Raw genomic sequence first — 19,112 nt, forward strand, 5'->3', positions numbered from 1 at the left:
ATATATTATTTAATTGAGCTCTCTGCCACTCTCAGCTTGTGTCCAAGTATACAAAAAAATAATCATTATATTGATCTGAAATTCTGAACCAGTAACTACAAACATTATACAAACTTTTCTACTGTAAAAAACATCAGTAACGGTACATATTTTAAAATTTAAATTATATATTAATAAGACGTGTTGTAAAAATGTAATAAAATGTATAGTTACAATAAAAAAACCACACACACAGTTTTAAATAATTTAATTTGTTATATTTTTCTTAAAACCCCCCCCACCCTTAAAAAAAAAATGTAATTAAAATTCTGAATATGCCATCGGATGTGAGTGACAGATTATCATCCAGTCTTTTTTCCAGTGCATATCATTGCAAGACAGACATAAGGCTGTAAATAATTGCTTGCTGTGTCTCGTCTTGTGTGGTATCTTTTTACACATTTGAATATTATGTTCTATTATTGACAATGTTATTTCATTGTTCCTATTTATTTGTTGGGAACATCTCATCTTATCTCTTTTTGGGTAGTTTGGAAGTTTGTACTTAGGTATCATAATATTAAGCAGCCTTCTTCCAATGCCGCGTTAACGAATACGATATGTATGCCGTATATCGTATGTCACCTGTGGCCAATTTTTAAACTCCACCCTTTACAATAATTCTTGCACCAATCATAAAATAAAAAAATAGATTTAAGTAGGTACCCAACAAATGTATAACTTTTTCTAGCCTTCTAAGCAGCAAATTCTTTAATGATATGACTCCATCCCATACTTTGTAGCAAAATATTCTCAATAGACATTTTAAAGCCAACGATGACATATTTTCATAAGATAAAGATGTACGCTGGTAACTCTTCACCCTGTTTAAAACTCTGAAGGATGAATCCTCACTAACGTTGGAGCATGTCATGCAGGATACAAAAAGTTTTAAAGCTATTTCCACATAAGAGTATGTCAAGCGTCAGCGCACTATTTGTTTTCTCTCTCTGGCCCATGCGCAACATAGACAAATCGCAGAATCATTTTTTCTATCTTTTTAAGTTATCTTTGAAAATTGTCCACCCTAGGCATATACCCCCATCATCTAAGGGGAGGGGGGGCTTAACCCGAGACTGCCTTCTTCTGCTGAGTATTGTTAACTGAACCAAAATCATTTGACAGTTCAACAGTTGTGTTTATTTTATTTATAGTGGATATTATTGATGGTATGACAAAAATCTTTTTGTACCTTTTCTCTTTGCCTTACTTTGCTCATCATTGCACCAATGTAAATATAGTAATTATGACAAATAACAAAGTTAAAAAAATAAAAAGTGGAAACCAATATTTGTACAGTAAAGTAGGTATATGTATATTACAATGTATAGTCTGTGTAGTCTGAGATAATCTCTTAAGAGGACGCTTTACCCATGCGTTTGTTGTCTTTGTGTTACAAACGTACGACATTGCACATTCTCGTTCGGTAGTTACTTTCAATAATGTACTGATAGTTTTGAATTATTGTCAAATTTTAAGTAAACATTAACTGTGCTAGAGTGCTCGGGAGTCGGTGATTTTTTGATATTTCAATTTTCAAACGAGATAAACGCAGACACCTAATGTTCTTACCTAAAAGTTGAATAATAGGTCGATGCACTCTAATATCGAAACCAGTGAACGACAATTTGCTATGTCGTACGCGTGGAGACAACAAATAGGTACCTACACGGGTAGCGTCCTATTAATAGGTAATTAAGATAAAATTTGAAATCGTATTTGACAGCGCTGTCATGCAACGAAAGTGAGCGACAATCACTGATGGTGGTTCTTCATACTCACGTTGTTCTGAACAACGCAGGTAGATGGCGCTTCTGTTAACGTTTCAATGTTTTTTTTTATACAATAATGAATGAAATCGCCTTCTCAAAAACCATCAGCCATAATATTACGTACTTACATAATATTTATAAATGTATTAACAACGGTCAACAATATCTGCCAAGATCCAGGCAAAGGGAGACCTTCCCCTCCGACCCAGGCATAAGTACGCGGAATTAACCATAATATTGTCATATTACCTACCTATTATCATTGATGCTATTATGAATTACGATTATAATAATATTATGTGTTAAGTACAATAATATTTTCTAGGTATATGGGACTATAAAATAAAGTATTGAATACACCCCCCCCCCTCCCACCATGTGTGTAAGCACGATGTATTTTCTTATAAGTATTTAAAGTTCAGATTTTGACAACATTTATCAAAATCTCGAACATTTTTAAACTATTTAGTATTTTGTAATTAAGAAATTATTAAATGATCAATTTATATAATTAGCTTATGATTGAAAATTTAAAACAAGGATTTTCTTAAATAGTTCATACTGTAACTAAAAATTGTAAAAAATTTATAAACACAGTTATTTTTTTCAGACATTTTAAGTTCAAATTTGGACGAAATTACTTATTAAAACCAAGAATAACGATTTTAGTTAATTTATTGTAATTTTATTGTAATTAAAATACTATTCATGCGTAAGTATATGATCTTTTGGAGTATTTTATTATATTTTATTCACACAATGACATTTTCATGCCTAATAGTAAAATTAACTACTTTAATTTCAATAATATCACCAAATATACTTAGTAATAATATACCTAGTCTCTGCTCAGAATCGTTTTTCGTACCTATACAATGAATTTATAACATTGAATTAAAATTTAACAGCATCCATTATTATACTCATTATAGTGACCCAATTGTAAACTACTGTAAAGCAGTGAGCAGAGGGACATCCACTTACACGCTATTTAAACCGTAATATATATTTTATATATCGATAAAAATATTTTTTATCTATTCGTGATAATAAAGAACTTATATTTTTGATTAAAACTGTCAAGAATCAAGATATAGAATAGTGCTTAAGCGCTGTAAGAAAAAATCTTTTGAAGAAAAATTATTTTGTATGATTATTGACTCCTATTCCCTATTTCAATAATCATAATTGGTCAGTATATATTTATTTTTGTCGCAGTCGTGGGATTTTCAACAACTGATTTTATGGGTTACAGCTTTTTTAAAAGCAGTTATTATTTCTTCAGGAGTGTAGGTTTATAGGGTAGCTGTACCTATATTTATTTTAATATAGATACTTATATTTATTTTAATATAGGTACTTATATTTATTTTAATATAGGTACTTATATTTATTTTTTACCAATTCTTTCGATATAATATCATCGTGACAATGAAGTTATCATTGGACAATAAATACCTAACGAAACAATCCAGTACAAAATATATACACTTAACGGTCAGTTTTTTTGTTGACTGTCTCTAATACGTATTATCAATAACGCGAATTCGCGTGACAAAATATGCTCAGTAAAATATAATATAGTAGACAGTGTTGTTATAGCAGACTCCAGCAAACGCTTTGCAAACACTTCATAGTTTTATTTCGACGTATAAAGCCGTAGGTACATAATATTTATTTAGTTTCTATATAATCTCATTGAATAAATTACTGTGAAGTTATTTTCGATTCTGTTGCATTCTGTGAGTAAAAACTGTTACTTAATATGTGAAATTATACATTTCTGTTGAAATTTTCAACAACGAATCATAAAATATAATTATTAATATATCTCATAATATGTATAATTTGTAATATTGTCTATTTTTAAATTTATTATAATTCAACTGCAATATACATTAACTATTTAGACTCCATTATAACCATTTGTATGTAAGAAACATATAATCATTTAATTTAAAACATGTTACTTATAATTTATTACACACTAACACTTATAAATCATTAAGATTAGATGGGATTTTTAATCCATGAAATCATTTTAACAATCTTACACTAAATGTAGTACATAGCACAAATTTTTTAAGTAATACAATTTTAAACTCATTGGTCATTAATAATTATTATAGTTATCAAACTAACAACCCCATCATAAAAGCTAAGAAATTTAAATAACTATAATAGGTATAAAAATCTGTTGCATTGTAAAAAAAAACTGTTTTAATTTTAAATTAAACCATCGTAGTATTAAGAAAATTAGTACTTATATTAGTTTTTATGCTTGAGTATTTATTTGTATTTCATTTAAATGTATGCTATTTTGTTTAATTGTCGAAGGACTAAAATAACAATGGAACTGCAGAATGAACAATCAATAATTAATTTGCAGTTTATGAAAATTAATGGGTTCTATCAACTATAAATGCTATCAAATAGCTTAAAATTAATCAAAATAAATATTTATAAGACTACATTTATCATGCAAATATTAATCCTTACCGTAGGTACAATAATGGGATTTTATAGCATTTACGCTTGTAGAAATAATTTAAATCAAATAATTCATTAAATTAGAATAATTTACGCCATTTACTTCTCAATTTGTAAGTATTACTTTATCATCAAAAATGTAAAAACCATTTGGAATTTTGTGTATAATATGATGTCCACCAATTTCTTATATTATAAAGACCACACAAAAGAAACATATAAAGTTGCTCAAACTAGGTTCTCAACTATACCATTGATTTCCTTGCTTTGTGGTCCTATATTGTATTATATTGGAGCTTGTCGCCAATTTTAAGCAATAACAGTTATTTAAAAGTAAAATTCAAAGATGGCGTACACAATTATCGCTTAAATGCTCTTGGTTTGGTATATCCGGTAACTGATACATTTTACAATAAATATTTCTACGTTTTTTATATAATCGAAACAGTATTGTTGGGTAAAATGATGTGGGTTTTTGATATTTTAATGATTTCGGTGTGTATAAGTATTGAATACCAACTTAAGACTATTTCTGAATCGTACAGTGGTCTAGGCCTCAATCATAATGAATTGACGAGTGAGTTATATTTTCGAAATACCTACCTATTATCGACTTCATATTTTCAAATTGAATGTGTTAACATAAAAAAAAAAATTCACAAATGTATTTTATACTTGTAGGTAACAATAAAAGTACCAAGAACGTTGAAGCTATATTGCAGGATTTAGAAATACTGAATCAAGATCAACAAACTGTTTTCGAATAAGTTAATACAAATTTAAGATATTGTTGATCAACAACAAATTATCATTATGATTTATAAGCATGATGAGTGTTTAGGTTTTAAAATACTTTTTAACGATATGGGCATTTCTAGTGACCACTCGCGGTTGGTGTTGGTGGGGATGTGACTTCAATATCATATCGCTAGTCACAGGTATAACAAATATAATAAAACAACACATATTATATTATTACCAACTATTAAACGTAAAATTATATTTCTCAAGGTATCGCAGGCCGCAGTATAGTCATAAGGTGTAGTGTAGGTATTGCAGTAGGCAGGGGCGTCATTTGAAGTAAAATCATGGGGTAGCAAACATCTTGAATATTTTTTATTCGATTGCATGTGGTCTAATGAAGCCTGGGAGCAGTGGGTGGACAAAATAATAAAATTTGTGGAGTAGCAATTGCCATACTTTAGTGACCTCACTACCATGTAGTGAAACCTATGTCAGTAAATATATGTATATACTGTATAATATAATTATACTAGTATAGAAATATTGATACGAAAATAATATATTGATGCGTTCAAAAATGCTAATCGACAATATAGCCACCGACGACGCACGTATACGAGATTTTGAGCCTTCGTTTATAATGTACCTACCTACGTCTCATTCAGAATAGCTCAGAGTGCTCAGACGACGATATATTTTTCATTCAAACACTGTAAGTATGTGTTTGTAATTTGTATGCGTGCCCAATCGCTCTTGATATCTCAGAGAAACAATTAAATGTTAGCAAACGAAAAAATGTATTATACTTTGTAAATCAAAATTTTTTAGTAAAAAATATAAGTATAAAATTAATTTTCTTAATTTCTTTCATTTTAGTAGGGGCGCCCCCGTCATCCAATCCACGAGCCGCCCCCGAGTATTTCAACTATAATTTATTTATAAGTACTGTAAATAATATCTGTTTCCCTGATATTGGCGTTATCGTTCAATTTTTGCAACTTGGAAATTTACCACCTGCCGTCATACTTACAGCTACTTAGTATTCAAAGATAATACATTTTTTTATCCAGTGAACAATTTCACTACCTCACTTACTTGCATTATAAACAATAAAATGTTTAAAAATGTTATGGTTTCAGAAAAATTAAAAATATGTATCATAAATATACTTAAACCAGTTATATTTACTCAGCTTTGTATAATATAATATAATATAGATTATATTCTATTTTGTACGTATATTTAGCAGTGGCGGTTCGTGGGTACTGGTGGTTGGGGTGCGACTTTAAATATAATAGTGGTAGCCATAGGTATAACAAATTATTTAAATATACGAAAATATACATCTTTCCGTGACAAAATAGATCTATTTTGTCATGCATCTTACTTTTTATATAGTCGCAGGTCGCAGTAGAAAATAGAAATTAAAATAATAATAATAGCTATTAGCAACCGACAACGCGGTTCATTTAAAATTAATAAATTACCCAATATATAGTAATATATAAATATTTTGCTGTATGGACGACGCTGCCGGTCGTCCAAAGCCAAACCCGTATAATATAATATCGCAGCAACAATAAACGTACCCGCACGCACACGATTGCGCGCATCGCTTATAAGTTATTATATACGAATATTCTGAATATTGCTTGTACCATGGCTAAACATATAGGTTTGATCGCATTGAGACGCATTTTCGTTATGGGCTGCGCACGTACAATTATTGCATGTTTTAGCATGGAAATGAATCTCAGCTGGCAGTGATTTTTTGGATTTATTTAGCCAAGAAATTATAATTAATAATAATTAATAATTAGTATAATTAATAATAATTTGTATGGTTTTGTTAGCAAATAAATCGAAGTGATCAAATTCACTGCCAGTGGCGGCCATGACACCTGCGTATCACAAAGTTGCGATCATACCTTTATATTTAGCCATGGCTTGTACGACACTGCCGGTCGTCCAATATCCGTGTATAAGAACGCAGCTTAAACGTACCCGCACGCACACGATTGCAGCAGGTCGCTTATACATGCGTAATACGAATATTGTTCGGACGGCGCTGCTCGTGTGTACGTTATGCTCCTGGTATCTGAGAGAAATAACCAGAGAAACAAATAAAATGTTCGCACACGATAATTAATGCAATATACAAATGTTAAGTAGGTAGTAACTAGTAGGTAATTTATAACTATTTTACTATTTAAAAATGTGCAATATTTTTTAAAAATGTACAATTAAGAATATTATACAATTAATTTTCTTCATTTAATTAATTTTAGTAGGGGGCGCGATCGTCCCGTCGTCCAAACCACGAGCCGCCCACTGATATTTAGTGTTCACTGCACACGTATATATTATACGTACGTTTTATACCAATAAGAGGTATTAAATTGAACATAGGTACTTCGGAATGTCTGATTTTAATTTTTCATACATGTATGAACTCGTGGACAAGATATCTTTTTAGGATACCATTTTCTAATTTTAATTTTAAAGAACCTCAAAACAAGGATTTTTTTTTCAAAAATCCCATGAAATAATTGCATTACATTTCTATTAAGGCACATATTAAATCAAAAAAGTGTTTCCTAAAAAGTATAGTCTAGAAACTTATAAATTCAACCATTTTATCGAAATTAAAATCGAACTCCAGGAAGTATTTTTAATTTACTACAGCTTTTAATAGTTTTTAAAGTTATACAACAAGAAAATATTTCATTTATCATTGAAGCATTGACCTGAACGTGCGCGTGCGAGAATTACATCCGGCGATGGTTACCTGACGTGGCATTACAACGATTAACGAAAACGTACACTAATATCAATTTTTTTGTTATGATATGCAAAAATTTAAATTTAACTAGATATTATCATTTTATGTTTATCTTTGGGAGTTTTCAACAACTGATATTATGGGTAACAGCTTTTTTAATAGCAGTTATCATTTTTGTAGGAGTGTATGATACCTAATATAGGTATTTATTTTAATGTCATTTTTTTTTGCCAAATATTTTGATATATCATCATGAAAATGGATTTGTTATAACTTATAAGCTTAAGAAAAATACAGGACCAAAATCCCCTTATGAAATTTTATTTTATATTTACTTATGATTTATCACGGAGTGACTTAAGCTCTCGTCGACCTGTTGTGTGCTTTTGTTAATTTTCACTTCTGTAGGAGTTTTACGTAAATTGCTAGTTGGCTTTCTCCACAAACCATAATAAACATCCCTAAGTTATCCAAAATTATCCATTTGTATTATTCTATTTTAATTCACTACCATATATTGTAGTTTCAATATAAACCATATGCTTTCCGCGTCATAGGTTGGTGACTTATAACTTTTTAAATCATTTATTTTACAATCGTGAGTTTTCTACAACTAATTTTATGGGTTACAGCTTTTCTTAAAGCACACGTTATTTCTGTAGAAGTGTAGGATAATAATATATATTTATTTTAATATATCTACTTTTTTTTTGTCAGTTTTTTTGATGTATCATCGTGCCAATGAATTTATTGTAAGCTTATGAATAATACAATTATCTAGTATAAAATACATAGATTTAACGTTAAAACAGTTCAGTTTTTTCGTTGATTGTCTCTAATATGTGTTATCAACAACATGAATGTGCGTGACACATCCGTAGTAAATTATATATTGTAGTCATCGACAACTACCTAAGTAATAGTTGCGAATGTAACTGACTACCTAGTAATTTGACGCCATGTTAAATTATACCACCAAAATTACCTTTTTCAAATTAGATTTAACAAGTTCATTATTGTTGAAATATTCATAACAATATCATTCGAAAGATTAATAATAAATATATCTCTTATTTTAATATTTTGTAATCTTGTCTATGTTTATATGCATTTTGATTGTAGGTACTGTACAAAGTGCCCGTGAATAGTGAGGCACAATATTAATAAAACAATTCAACATGAAATATTTAAAATGTGTGCATATCCATTTGCATGTACAGAAATAATTTTTCAAAGTAGTAGACACTCATGAAATTAAAAGTCATTAGGAATGACTCATTACTCATTAGTAATAAATTGAAGTTATCGAACTAATAATCTTATTTTTCAATTAGAATTCTAAACAAATATAATAGGTATTATCATCTATTACAATCTATTTAAAATATTTTTTTTATTTTAAATTAAATAACCATAATATTAAAAAAAATAAGAAAGCAGGTAAGTGGATGTCGCTCTGCTGTACAGTAAAATTACACGTGACGCAATTTTTGTCGTAAACTAATTTTGGGTAAAAATTCACGCTTTTAATCAATTTTTCTTCTGTTTTTCCCGGTGCTTATGAAAACTACTGGAAAAGTGGAAAACTTTTCTTTACAACCCCCAAAGTACCAACAATATTCTCTTTTCAAACAGAAAAAGTGCTATTGAAGAAAATCCAATTATTTTTACTGTCCTAAAAAGTGATAACAGACACAAATCAAAATTTTAAATTTTAAAAAACCACACAACATTGCAAACTCAATACAATCATCATTCGACTCAGAATCGAAAACATTATTGTATTTAAATAATTAATATTAATTTATACTTTTTGTTTAATAGACGAAGAACTTGATAAGAATGGACTTGCAGGATGAGCATTCAATAATTAATTTGAAGTTTATGAAAATTACCGGATTCTATCAATTGATAAGACCATCAGATGGCTCAAAATTATTCAATGCCAATATTTATATGATTGCATTCATCGTGCACATATTAATTCTTATTTTGGCTTTAATAATGGGTTTATATAGCATTTATTTTTGTATAAATGATATAAATCAAATATTCAACTATAGTATAATGAATTTCGCTAATACCTTTGCAATTTTTAAGTGCTACTTTATAATCAAAAATGCTAAAACCATTTGGAATTATACGCATATGATGTCCACCAATTTCTTATCTTTCAAAAACCACACAAACGAAATATATAAAATTGGTCGAACTAGATCATCGACTTTGATGTTTATGTCCTTTGGATTTTGGTCATCTATTGTATTATATTGGAGTTTGTCTGCAATTTTAAGCAGTAACAGTTATCTAAAAATAGAATCCGAAGATGCAATATTCAATTATCGATCTAATACTATTGGTTTGATGTATCCAGTAACTGATACATTTTACAATAAATATTTTCATGTATTTTTTATAACTGAAACAATTTTCTTGATATTTTGGGCTGAAATTATGTGGGTTTTCGATATTCTAATGATTTCGGTTTGTATATGTATTGAATATCAACTGAAGACTATTGCTGACTCGTACAGTTCACTAGGCCTCAATCATAATGAATCGAAGCGTGAGTTATATTTTTATAAATACCTGTTATCAACTCCATATTTCTAAATAGAACATTTCAACAGAAAAACATCACTAATATATTATATTTGTATTCATCTTCAGGTAACAATCAAAGTACCAAAAGCGTTGAAGCGATATTAGATTTAGAATTGCTAATTCAAGATCAACAAAATATTTTCGAGTAAGTTAATATAATATATTAACGTAATAATTGTTCATCAACAACAAATTTACAGATTTAGATTTATTTTTTATTTAAAAATTATTTTTATGTTTTAAAAATTATAGGTACTTATATAGGGGTATTTAATGTATGTATTATTACTTTAAAATTGACTACTCACTTTCAGCTACTTATTAGTACATATATCTAATATTTTTTTATTCAGTGAATTTACATACATTACTTACTTGTATTATGAACAATAAGATGCTTAAACAATTTTATGTTTGCAGAAAAATGAAAAATATGTATCAAATACTTAAACCAGCTACATTTATTCAACTAGCAGCTGAGTCATTTCAAATTATTTTTCAGCCATGTATGATTTTAAAGGTGCGTTTATAACTATTAAAGAACAATTTGTCTTATATTAACTATACATATTTGTGTTTTAGTTTTATTTTGATGGATCATTATCACCAACAATTTTTCTTAAGTTATTATTTCCAGAAATAACATATTTATGCCATTTATTCCTCACTTGCTACTTGTTTAGTATTGTTAATGAACAAGTATGTATTGTTTAAAATATTTTAAAATAATATTTTGTTTTATGTTCTAAATTATTTGGGATTGAGAATTTAAACAGAATTAAATAATAATATTATACACATAATTCATATTATGTGAGTAATGACTACACTCAGAAGTTAGAATTTAACTTTAGACATAGGTTTAAACAGTCAATAGTTAATATTATACTTTAAAATAACATTATTATTTAAAAAAAAATTAATTATTTTTAAATAACAAATTTAAATTCAGTTTTTAACAGCAAAGAAAGTGGATCTTATTCTGGAAAAGTATATACATTATATACATTTTAGGTGATTTCATATTTTATATTTGAATTTCATTTTAGAAAGAATCCATGAATTTCGCCCTTTATAGTAGCAATTGGACGGATATGAGTATTAAATTCAAAAAGTTACTATTGTTAACAATGCGGATGAATAATGCTGAGAATTTAAAGATGAAAATATCAATGAAAAGTATGGTTAATATGGAAATGTTTGCGAATGTAAGAAAAATAAATTTATTGATTTAAGTTATTCCATTATAGTAGACAATAAATTACTTATTTTTTTTTTTGAAAACAATGTTGATGTTATAATATATGTTATATAATATAAAATAATGTATTTAAAACAAAATGCATATAGTTGATTATAATCCTGGGCGGGATACACACTTGGGATACGGGTGGTGGACCCCATCAGGGATACTGATATTTATTTTACAATGATTTCTGTTTTTTTTTGCCTATTATTACCTATTGGGGCAGTAAAAATACTTCAATTTTCTACTTTATCAAAGTTGACTTAAAGTGAAAAATGTTTGACAAAAGTGAAAAATGTAAATTAGTTTTCAAAAGAGTTGAGAAAAAAACGGATTTGTGGATGTTGCTCTGCTATACGCCTATACAGTAGGTTAAATGTTGGTACATTAATGAATGGTATTAAATTTAAATTCATTATTCAATATTATTATATTATTGTATACGTAAAACAATTCTGAGCGGATACGGTTTATAAGTCTATGATATTTTATATTATATATATATGGTTATTACTTATTATTAATAAGGTAGTTGGTTATGTTTAATTATAATTATTTGTTTATTATCATATTTGTATATGTATAATAATATACTTTGGAAGTTTCAAGTACCCACGATTGACGAATAATATTTTTTTCGTAAAATTTTTTTATTCGTTCTTTGTTTTACCAGGGTGGCTGAGTTTCACTTACTGCAGCAAGTTACACCCAAAGGGAGTTAAACAATCATTTTTTTTAAGTGTTGCAATTTTTAAGGAGAACGGAGTGCACCGGTTCAGCTAGTAAATAATAATAACATTATAAAATATCTAGACTGATAAACCGTCTTCACTCAGAATCGTTTTTCGTATACAATGATATGATATCATCAAATTTAATACAATCCAAGTGACCCACTTGTAACCTAATATACAGCAGAGCGACATCCACTTAGCCACATTTTTCTCAAATGTCAATATATTTCTAAAATTACTTATCTACACACTTCCTGTACATCAGATCAGTACTCACATATCCACTTTTTTTATATATAATATAAGTGCGAAGGACACTAACCTTGTGGTTTATCTTAAAAATTATGAATATACATTTATCCTCCCACTATGAAAATTCCTCTTTATGCCATTGGTGTAGATGGTATATTGTATACAATTGTATTACATTTATATTTTATAATAAGCTTAAATCATTATTGTTTTTATTACATTTTTGTTTTAGGTGGTGCACACAGCTTATAGTATAGTATCAGTGATGATGAAAAGTTTGAGTACCTGATAAAATAAATATAGGTATAAATAAACAAGTAACCAATGAACTTTGGGTTTATGTTGTATGAAATTTTCTTGTAGTTGACGTGCATTTGTATTTAGTAAATTAACAAAATCATTTCTTTAATACATTTTTATTTTATATAAGTAAGCATTATTTAGACAAAAATCACAATTTTAAAATATCTATAGTCAAACTATTTTATAATATTCAGAAATTGTAGAACAATGGGTATGACTCATTTGTAAGGTAAAAGCAGTTTTAAAAATAAAGAATATTACACCAGTTTCTATTATTGTCTGATTTTTATATTTCTAATTAGGTATATCTACCTTAACCTTGTGACATCTCGCAGACATAGATGGCTACAGGTTAGTCAAGGTGTGTCATCTGACGGGGATATTTGGATATATTTAAGGTCGCCAACCACGCACCGAGACCTGGTGGGGCCGGAGCAACGTGGATTTTGTATGGTATACGGAACAATGTTATAATACTAAGAATAATAAAACTCACAACATATTTTAGGCAGAAAAAAAAGGTTCAAATAAAATTTAAGTGAGCACTGAGAAAGCCGTCAGGCATAAAACTCGAACAAAGAGAGGTAAACAAAAAATAAACATAATAATTGGGTAAACCAATAATAATGAGTACACATATTATAATAATATACAAATGTATACACTATAATAGGTGTATCCCACCGGCTCCTCCGGACATTTACCGGGAGTATAGAATAATGGTAATAATAATAATAATAATCATAAAAATATAAGAACACAGGCCACGGTGTATTGAAAAAAAAATTATATATATATATATAAAGGTAACATTACCAATCACCAAAGCGCGTGTTCCTACCATACTACCATCCCGCTCGAAAGCGCAGCGACAAAAACGGTGGCTCCACTCCTCCATGTTGTAGTACCATGGGCGTGTTAAAAAGAAGTGACGTCGCCTGCCGATTAGTCATCCGCAAAACCCACGAAAATACGACGGGTGACGGGAGACTACTGTGCGAGTGAGAGAGACAGGGAGAGCATTGTGGAGATCATATTTTAAATTAATTGGCCGATATTCCTTTACACGGTATCAATCGGTGTGGCCAGGACCATAATAGAGATAATGACCATAATAGAGACCATAATGGAGATGACCGTGTGTGCATTCGTCACACCGGCAGGTATTGTCGTCGATCGGCGGACTTGGATCAACGGGACAAAAGTCGTTATGGCACGCACACGTAACCTGGTAAACTACATACAGATAGTCTTTTAAAAATAGGTTGCCCGTGTCTCAACCTAACTTTATCAGTGGTAACTAAATAACATCATACAGCTAAATACATTCACCCAATAATAATATTATAGAGGCATCCAATCGAGCGATAGTAAATTCCATCTTTGATTATATCTTATTTTTTGTGAGAAAATTCAACCAGTTTGAGTTTTTACCCGCGAAAACTTATATATGAACTAAAAGTAGTATCATTTGGCGGGGACGTTTGGTCATTTTTGATTTCAAGGTTCAATTAAATCTATTTGCATGAAGCGTTGGTTACACTACGGGAAAAACTAATTTAATAATAATTTACTAATACCTACCTATAATATTATTTTTCTACAACAACTTAGAACGGCCAATACTTATATATAAGTATTGCATATGTGCAATTATTTGTCTACTAAATACAAATCTAATATAAAATGTAATAAATGTAAAAAAATATCGTAAATAAGTTATTACCTATAGTTATTAGGCTCTATGTTGGTTACATATTTATATGTCAGTTATAGTCAGTCAAAATAATCATATTTAATATTTATCATGATCCCATATAGATATAATATAATATGTATAGCCATATAAGTACTTCGAGATTATTGGAATTTACTTTTTAATTATTTTATATTGATGTACCTACCATATATAATATGCATTCCTATTTCGTATATTGTATGGACTAGTTAACATAGATGTTCAAATTTTCTTTTTATACTATTATTTTTAACTGCTGTGACATGCCAAGGCATTTTGAATGGTAGGGTACGGTGAAGGATGCTACGTAATAGTAAGGCTGGGATTTCGATGCATTTGCATTTTTTTTCTGCGATGCTTTCCGAGATACAAATGTATTTCAAGTATAATGCTAACAACGAAGTTTATTTGGGTCAACTTTTGCATTTTTCGAGGGTTTTTTAGGTCTAAATGTATTTTTAAATGTTTTTAGGTAATTATATTGTTTAGTAATTGTTTAACATATTTATAGTAGTATTACAAATAAAAATAAAAATATATTAGTATATTAATACACATATTTTACTAAAATAACATAAGATTATCTGGTTTTTAAATAAAACAATTCACGAATTTACCTGTATTTTAAAATAAAACATGAAATTGTTTTAGGACATCTTTTACGGTTACAAGGTCATAAATTCTTTGTTTGAAAGTGCATTCGATAGAGTTTTTAGATTATAAATGTATTTTTCGAAAGGGCATTTTTGGATATGTATAAGGGCATTTAAATCAGAGCCGTAGTTATAAGTAAAATCAGAGTTGGGAACATAATATAACACTTAAAAATTCAAAAATTTACTTTGTTATCTCTTAAGAGCATTTTAGTTATAAGAAATATGTAAATGCTATAAAATCCCAACCCTGGTAGAGATTTTAATGAACTGTAGTGGTATTTTCAAAGACACTATTAACCTGATTTATGGGAAAATTTGTGGGGGGATTATAACCCATAACCGCACCACCAGGAAACGCCACTGTATTTAAGTAACTAAACATTGTCTTCCCATCATGGTGTATTTTTTTAAAAATGTTTAATTCATTATAAATAAGTTAACGTTTGAATTTATTTATTTACTTTCGTTTTATTTCTAATTTATTTAAATTCCAAATAATAAAATGTTTTTCCATAACATTATATTTTGCTATGAATTCAATTTCTGATAAATGTCTGTTTGTGAAAATGTATTTTTTTATTATTTTTATTTCCAATTTATTCCAAACAATGTCTGTTCTTAACAATATGTTTCCAATTTTTACATTTTCAAACCATGTTTGTTCCTAATAAAACGTATTTAACATTTTTTAATTATCAAAACTATGCGGATTCCAAATAACATGTTTTCCGTTCATTCAATTTTTCAACTATATTTGTTCCTAACAATGTATTTTCAATGTATTCCTTTTTCAAACACAGACGGTTCCTAACCGTAATATTTCTATATAATATAATTCCAAATAATAAATATCATTTCTATGTAGTTTTCAATTTTGTCTGTCCAGATAATAACGTTTCTAAAAAAAATTTTCATTGAAAAGGTGGCGCTCCTTAGTCAGCCTATGATGTTACCAAGTATATTTGATGATATTATTGTGAATAAAGTAATTTATATATTCCTATTTACGTGGAACCTTGTTTTAAATATTCAATCCTTAGCTATAAAAGTTGAACATTTAATACATTTTGAACTACAAAATAATAATTAAATTTTAAATTTGATAAATTTTGTCAAAATTTGAACTTTAAATGCTTATAACAAAAATTGTGTCTATGTATTTTTAATATTTCTTCATACCTACCTCAATATAGAACGACCAATTTTTCCTTAATATATTAATTGTTCAGACCAGTACCACCACGTGGTAGAACGGATCATCGTAGTTTCTAAATTGAACGACAACATGTGGTTATCTGAGTACCTGACTGATGGTCAATGTTTAAAAAATTTGGCTAGAGGCTAAATCATAAAAAAAAAATTGAAGGAGGGTGTTGGCGCCCGCAGGCAAATGCATTTTAGGAAACCCAAAAAAAATTTTGAATAAATTTAACTGTAGGAATACACATTACAAACTTCAAATCATAAAAAAAAAAATTGAAGGAGGGTGTTGGCGCCCGCAGGCAAATGCATTTTCAAAAACATAAAAAAAAATTTGGAAAAAATTTTACAGAAGAAATATACATTTCAAAGTTCAAACTAAAATGCCCAGAATGTTAAACGGAAAAAACTATTTAAAATATTTAGTTAATTAAAGATAAGGATTATTCAAGGGTACCAGATTGTCAATGTTTAAAAAATTCGGCTAAAGGTTAAATCATAAAAACAAAATTGAAAGAGGGTGTTGGCGCCCGCAAGCAAATGCATTTTGAGAAACCAAAAAAAAAATTTGAAAAAATTTAACTGTAGAAATACAGTTTATAAAGTACAAACTAAAATGCCTAGAATCGTAAACAGAAAAAACTATTCAAAATATTTAGTTCATTAAAGAGTGTTTATTCACAGGGCACTAAGTTGTCAATTTTCAAGTCAATACAAAATATTCAACTAGAGTTACATGACTAAAAAAAAAATTGAAGGGGAGTGTTGGCGCCCGCAGGCAAATGCATTTTCAAAAATATAAAAAAAAAATTTGGAAAAAATTTTACAGAAGAAATATACATTTCAAAGTCCAAACTAAAATGCCCAGAATGTTAAACGGAAAAAACTATTTAAAATATTTAGTTAATTAAAGATAAGGATTATTCAAGGGTACCAGATTGTCGATGTTTAAAAATTTCGGCTAAAGGTTAAATCATAAAAAAAAAATTGAAAGAGGGTGTTGGCGCCCGCAAGCAAATGCATTTTGAGAAACCAAAAAAAAATTTTGAAAAAATTTAACTGTAGGAATACAGTTTATAAAGTACAAACTAAAATGCCTAGAATCGTAAACAGAAAAAACTATTCAAAATATTTAGTTCATTAAAGAGTGATTATTCACAGGGCACTAAGTTATCAATTTTCAAGTCAATACAAAATATTCAACTAGAGTTACATGACTAAAAAAAAAATTGAAGGGGGGTGTTGGCGCCCGCAGGCAAATGCATTTTCAAAAATATAAAAAAAAAATTTGGAAAAAATTTTACAGAAGAAATATACATTTCAAAGTCCAAACTAAAATGCCCAGAATGTTAAACGGAAAAAACTATTTAAAATATTTAGTTAATTAAAGATAAGGATTATTCAAGGGTACCAGATTGTCGATGTTTAAAAAATTCGGCTAAAGGTTAAATCATAAAAAAAAAATTGAAAGAGGGTGTTGTTGCCCGCAGGCAAATGCATTTTGAGAAACCAAAAAAACATTTTGAAAAAATTTAACTGTAGGAATACAGTATTTAAAGAAAAAACTAAAATGCCTAGAATCTTAAACAGAAAAAACTATTCAAAATATTTAGTTCATTAAAGAGTGATTATTCACAGGGCACTAAGTTATCAATTTTCAAGTCAATACTAAATATTCAATTAGAGTTACACTACAAAAAAAAAATTGAAGGAGGGGGTTGGCGCCCGCAGGCAAATGCATTTTAGGTAACCAAACAGAAAAAAACTATTTAAAATATTTATTTCATTAAACAAGGATTATTCAAGGGTACCAGATTGTCGATGTTTAAAAAATTCGGCAAAAGGTTAAATCATAAAAAAAAAATTGAAGGAGTGTGTTGGCGCCCGCAGGCAAATGCATTTTAGGAAACCAAAAATAAATTTAAATGTTGGAGTACACATTACAAAGTAAAAACTAAAATGCCCAGATTCTTAAACAAAAAAAACTATTTAAAATATTTAGTTCATTAAAGATAAGGATTATTCAAGGGTACCAGATTATCAATGTTTCAAATTTTTTGCTTAAATTTGGTTAAATCATAAAAAAAAAATTGAAAGAAAAAAATTCTCTGAAGACTTACAAATTTGAAAATATTCATATTAAAAATCAATTGAATTAAATTTATGAAACAAATCGCAAGGGGAACGTGGGTTACCGCAGGCAAACGCATTTTAAGAAGCAGATGAGAAATTTTAAAAAAATCATAAGGCATCAGGTTGGTAATGTTTTAAAAAAAGATATATATAAAAGAATCAAAAAATGTTAAGTATATAAAAAAATAAATTGAATGGGGAAGAACGTGAGAGAACCTATCCAGTCTCTTTTCAAATTATATATTATGTACACAGGTACTCAGCTTACTCCCAGGTATAGCCGGTTAATCTTGAAAAATTTTTCTACGAAAAAATCTACTAGAGTTCAATGAAGTGAAAAAAAAATTGTTTGAGAAATCTGGGTGAAATAACACTAAACAAAAGAATACGCTGGAAGCTAAATACTGCAATACATATTA

General features: G+C 28.6%; 1 protein-coding gene across 1 annotated transcript; it reads left to right on the forward strand.

The window, feature by feature from the left end:
- The first annotated feature begins 9,659 nt into the window (after positions 1-9,659).
- Positions 9,660-13,029, forward strand: LOC132951436 (uncharacterized). The gene is made up of 6 exons (XM_061023243.1): positions 9,660-10,393; positions 10,498-10,576; positions 10,852-10,951; positions 11,014-11,130; positions 11,481-11,639; positions 12,896-13,029. Exons 1-6 carry the CDS (start codon positions 9,670-9,672, stop codon positions 12,950-12,952), a joined length of 1,236 nt encoding a protein of 411 aa, XP_060879226.1. The 5' UTR covers positions 9,660-9,669; the 3' UTR covers positions 12,953-13,029.
- The last annotated feature ends 6,083 nt before the right edge of the window (positions 13,030-19,112 follow it).

Source organism: Metopolophium dirhodum, chromosome 8 (assembly GCF_019925205.1).
Source record: "Metopolophium dirhodum isolate CAU chromosome 8, ASM1992520v1, whole genome shotgun sequence".
NCBI classification, from domain to species: domain Eukaryota; kingdom Metazoa; phylum Arthropoda; class Insecta; order Hemiptera; family Aphididae; genus Metopolophium; species Metopolophium dirhodum.

What these genes read in the sequence shown, in the direction of transcription:
- LOC132951436 (XM_061023243.1), top strand. Translation starts at nt 9,670, where the DNA reads ATGGACTTGCAGGATGAGCATTCAATAATTAATTTGAAGTTTATGAAA. An exon ending in GATCAACAAAATATTTTCGA is followed by an intron (nt 10,577 to 10,851) that starts GTAAGTTAATAT and finishes TTATGTTTGCAG; the next exon opens with AAAAATGAAAAATATGTATC. An exon ending in AGCCATGTATGATTTTAAAG is followed by an intron (nt 10,952 to 11,013) that starts GTGCGTTTATAA and finishes TTTGTGTTTTAG; the next exon opens with TTTTATTTTGATGGATCATT.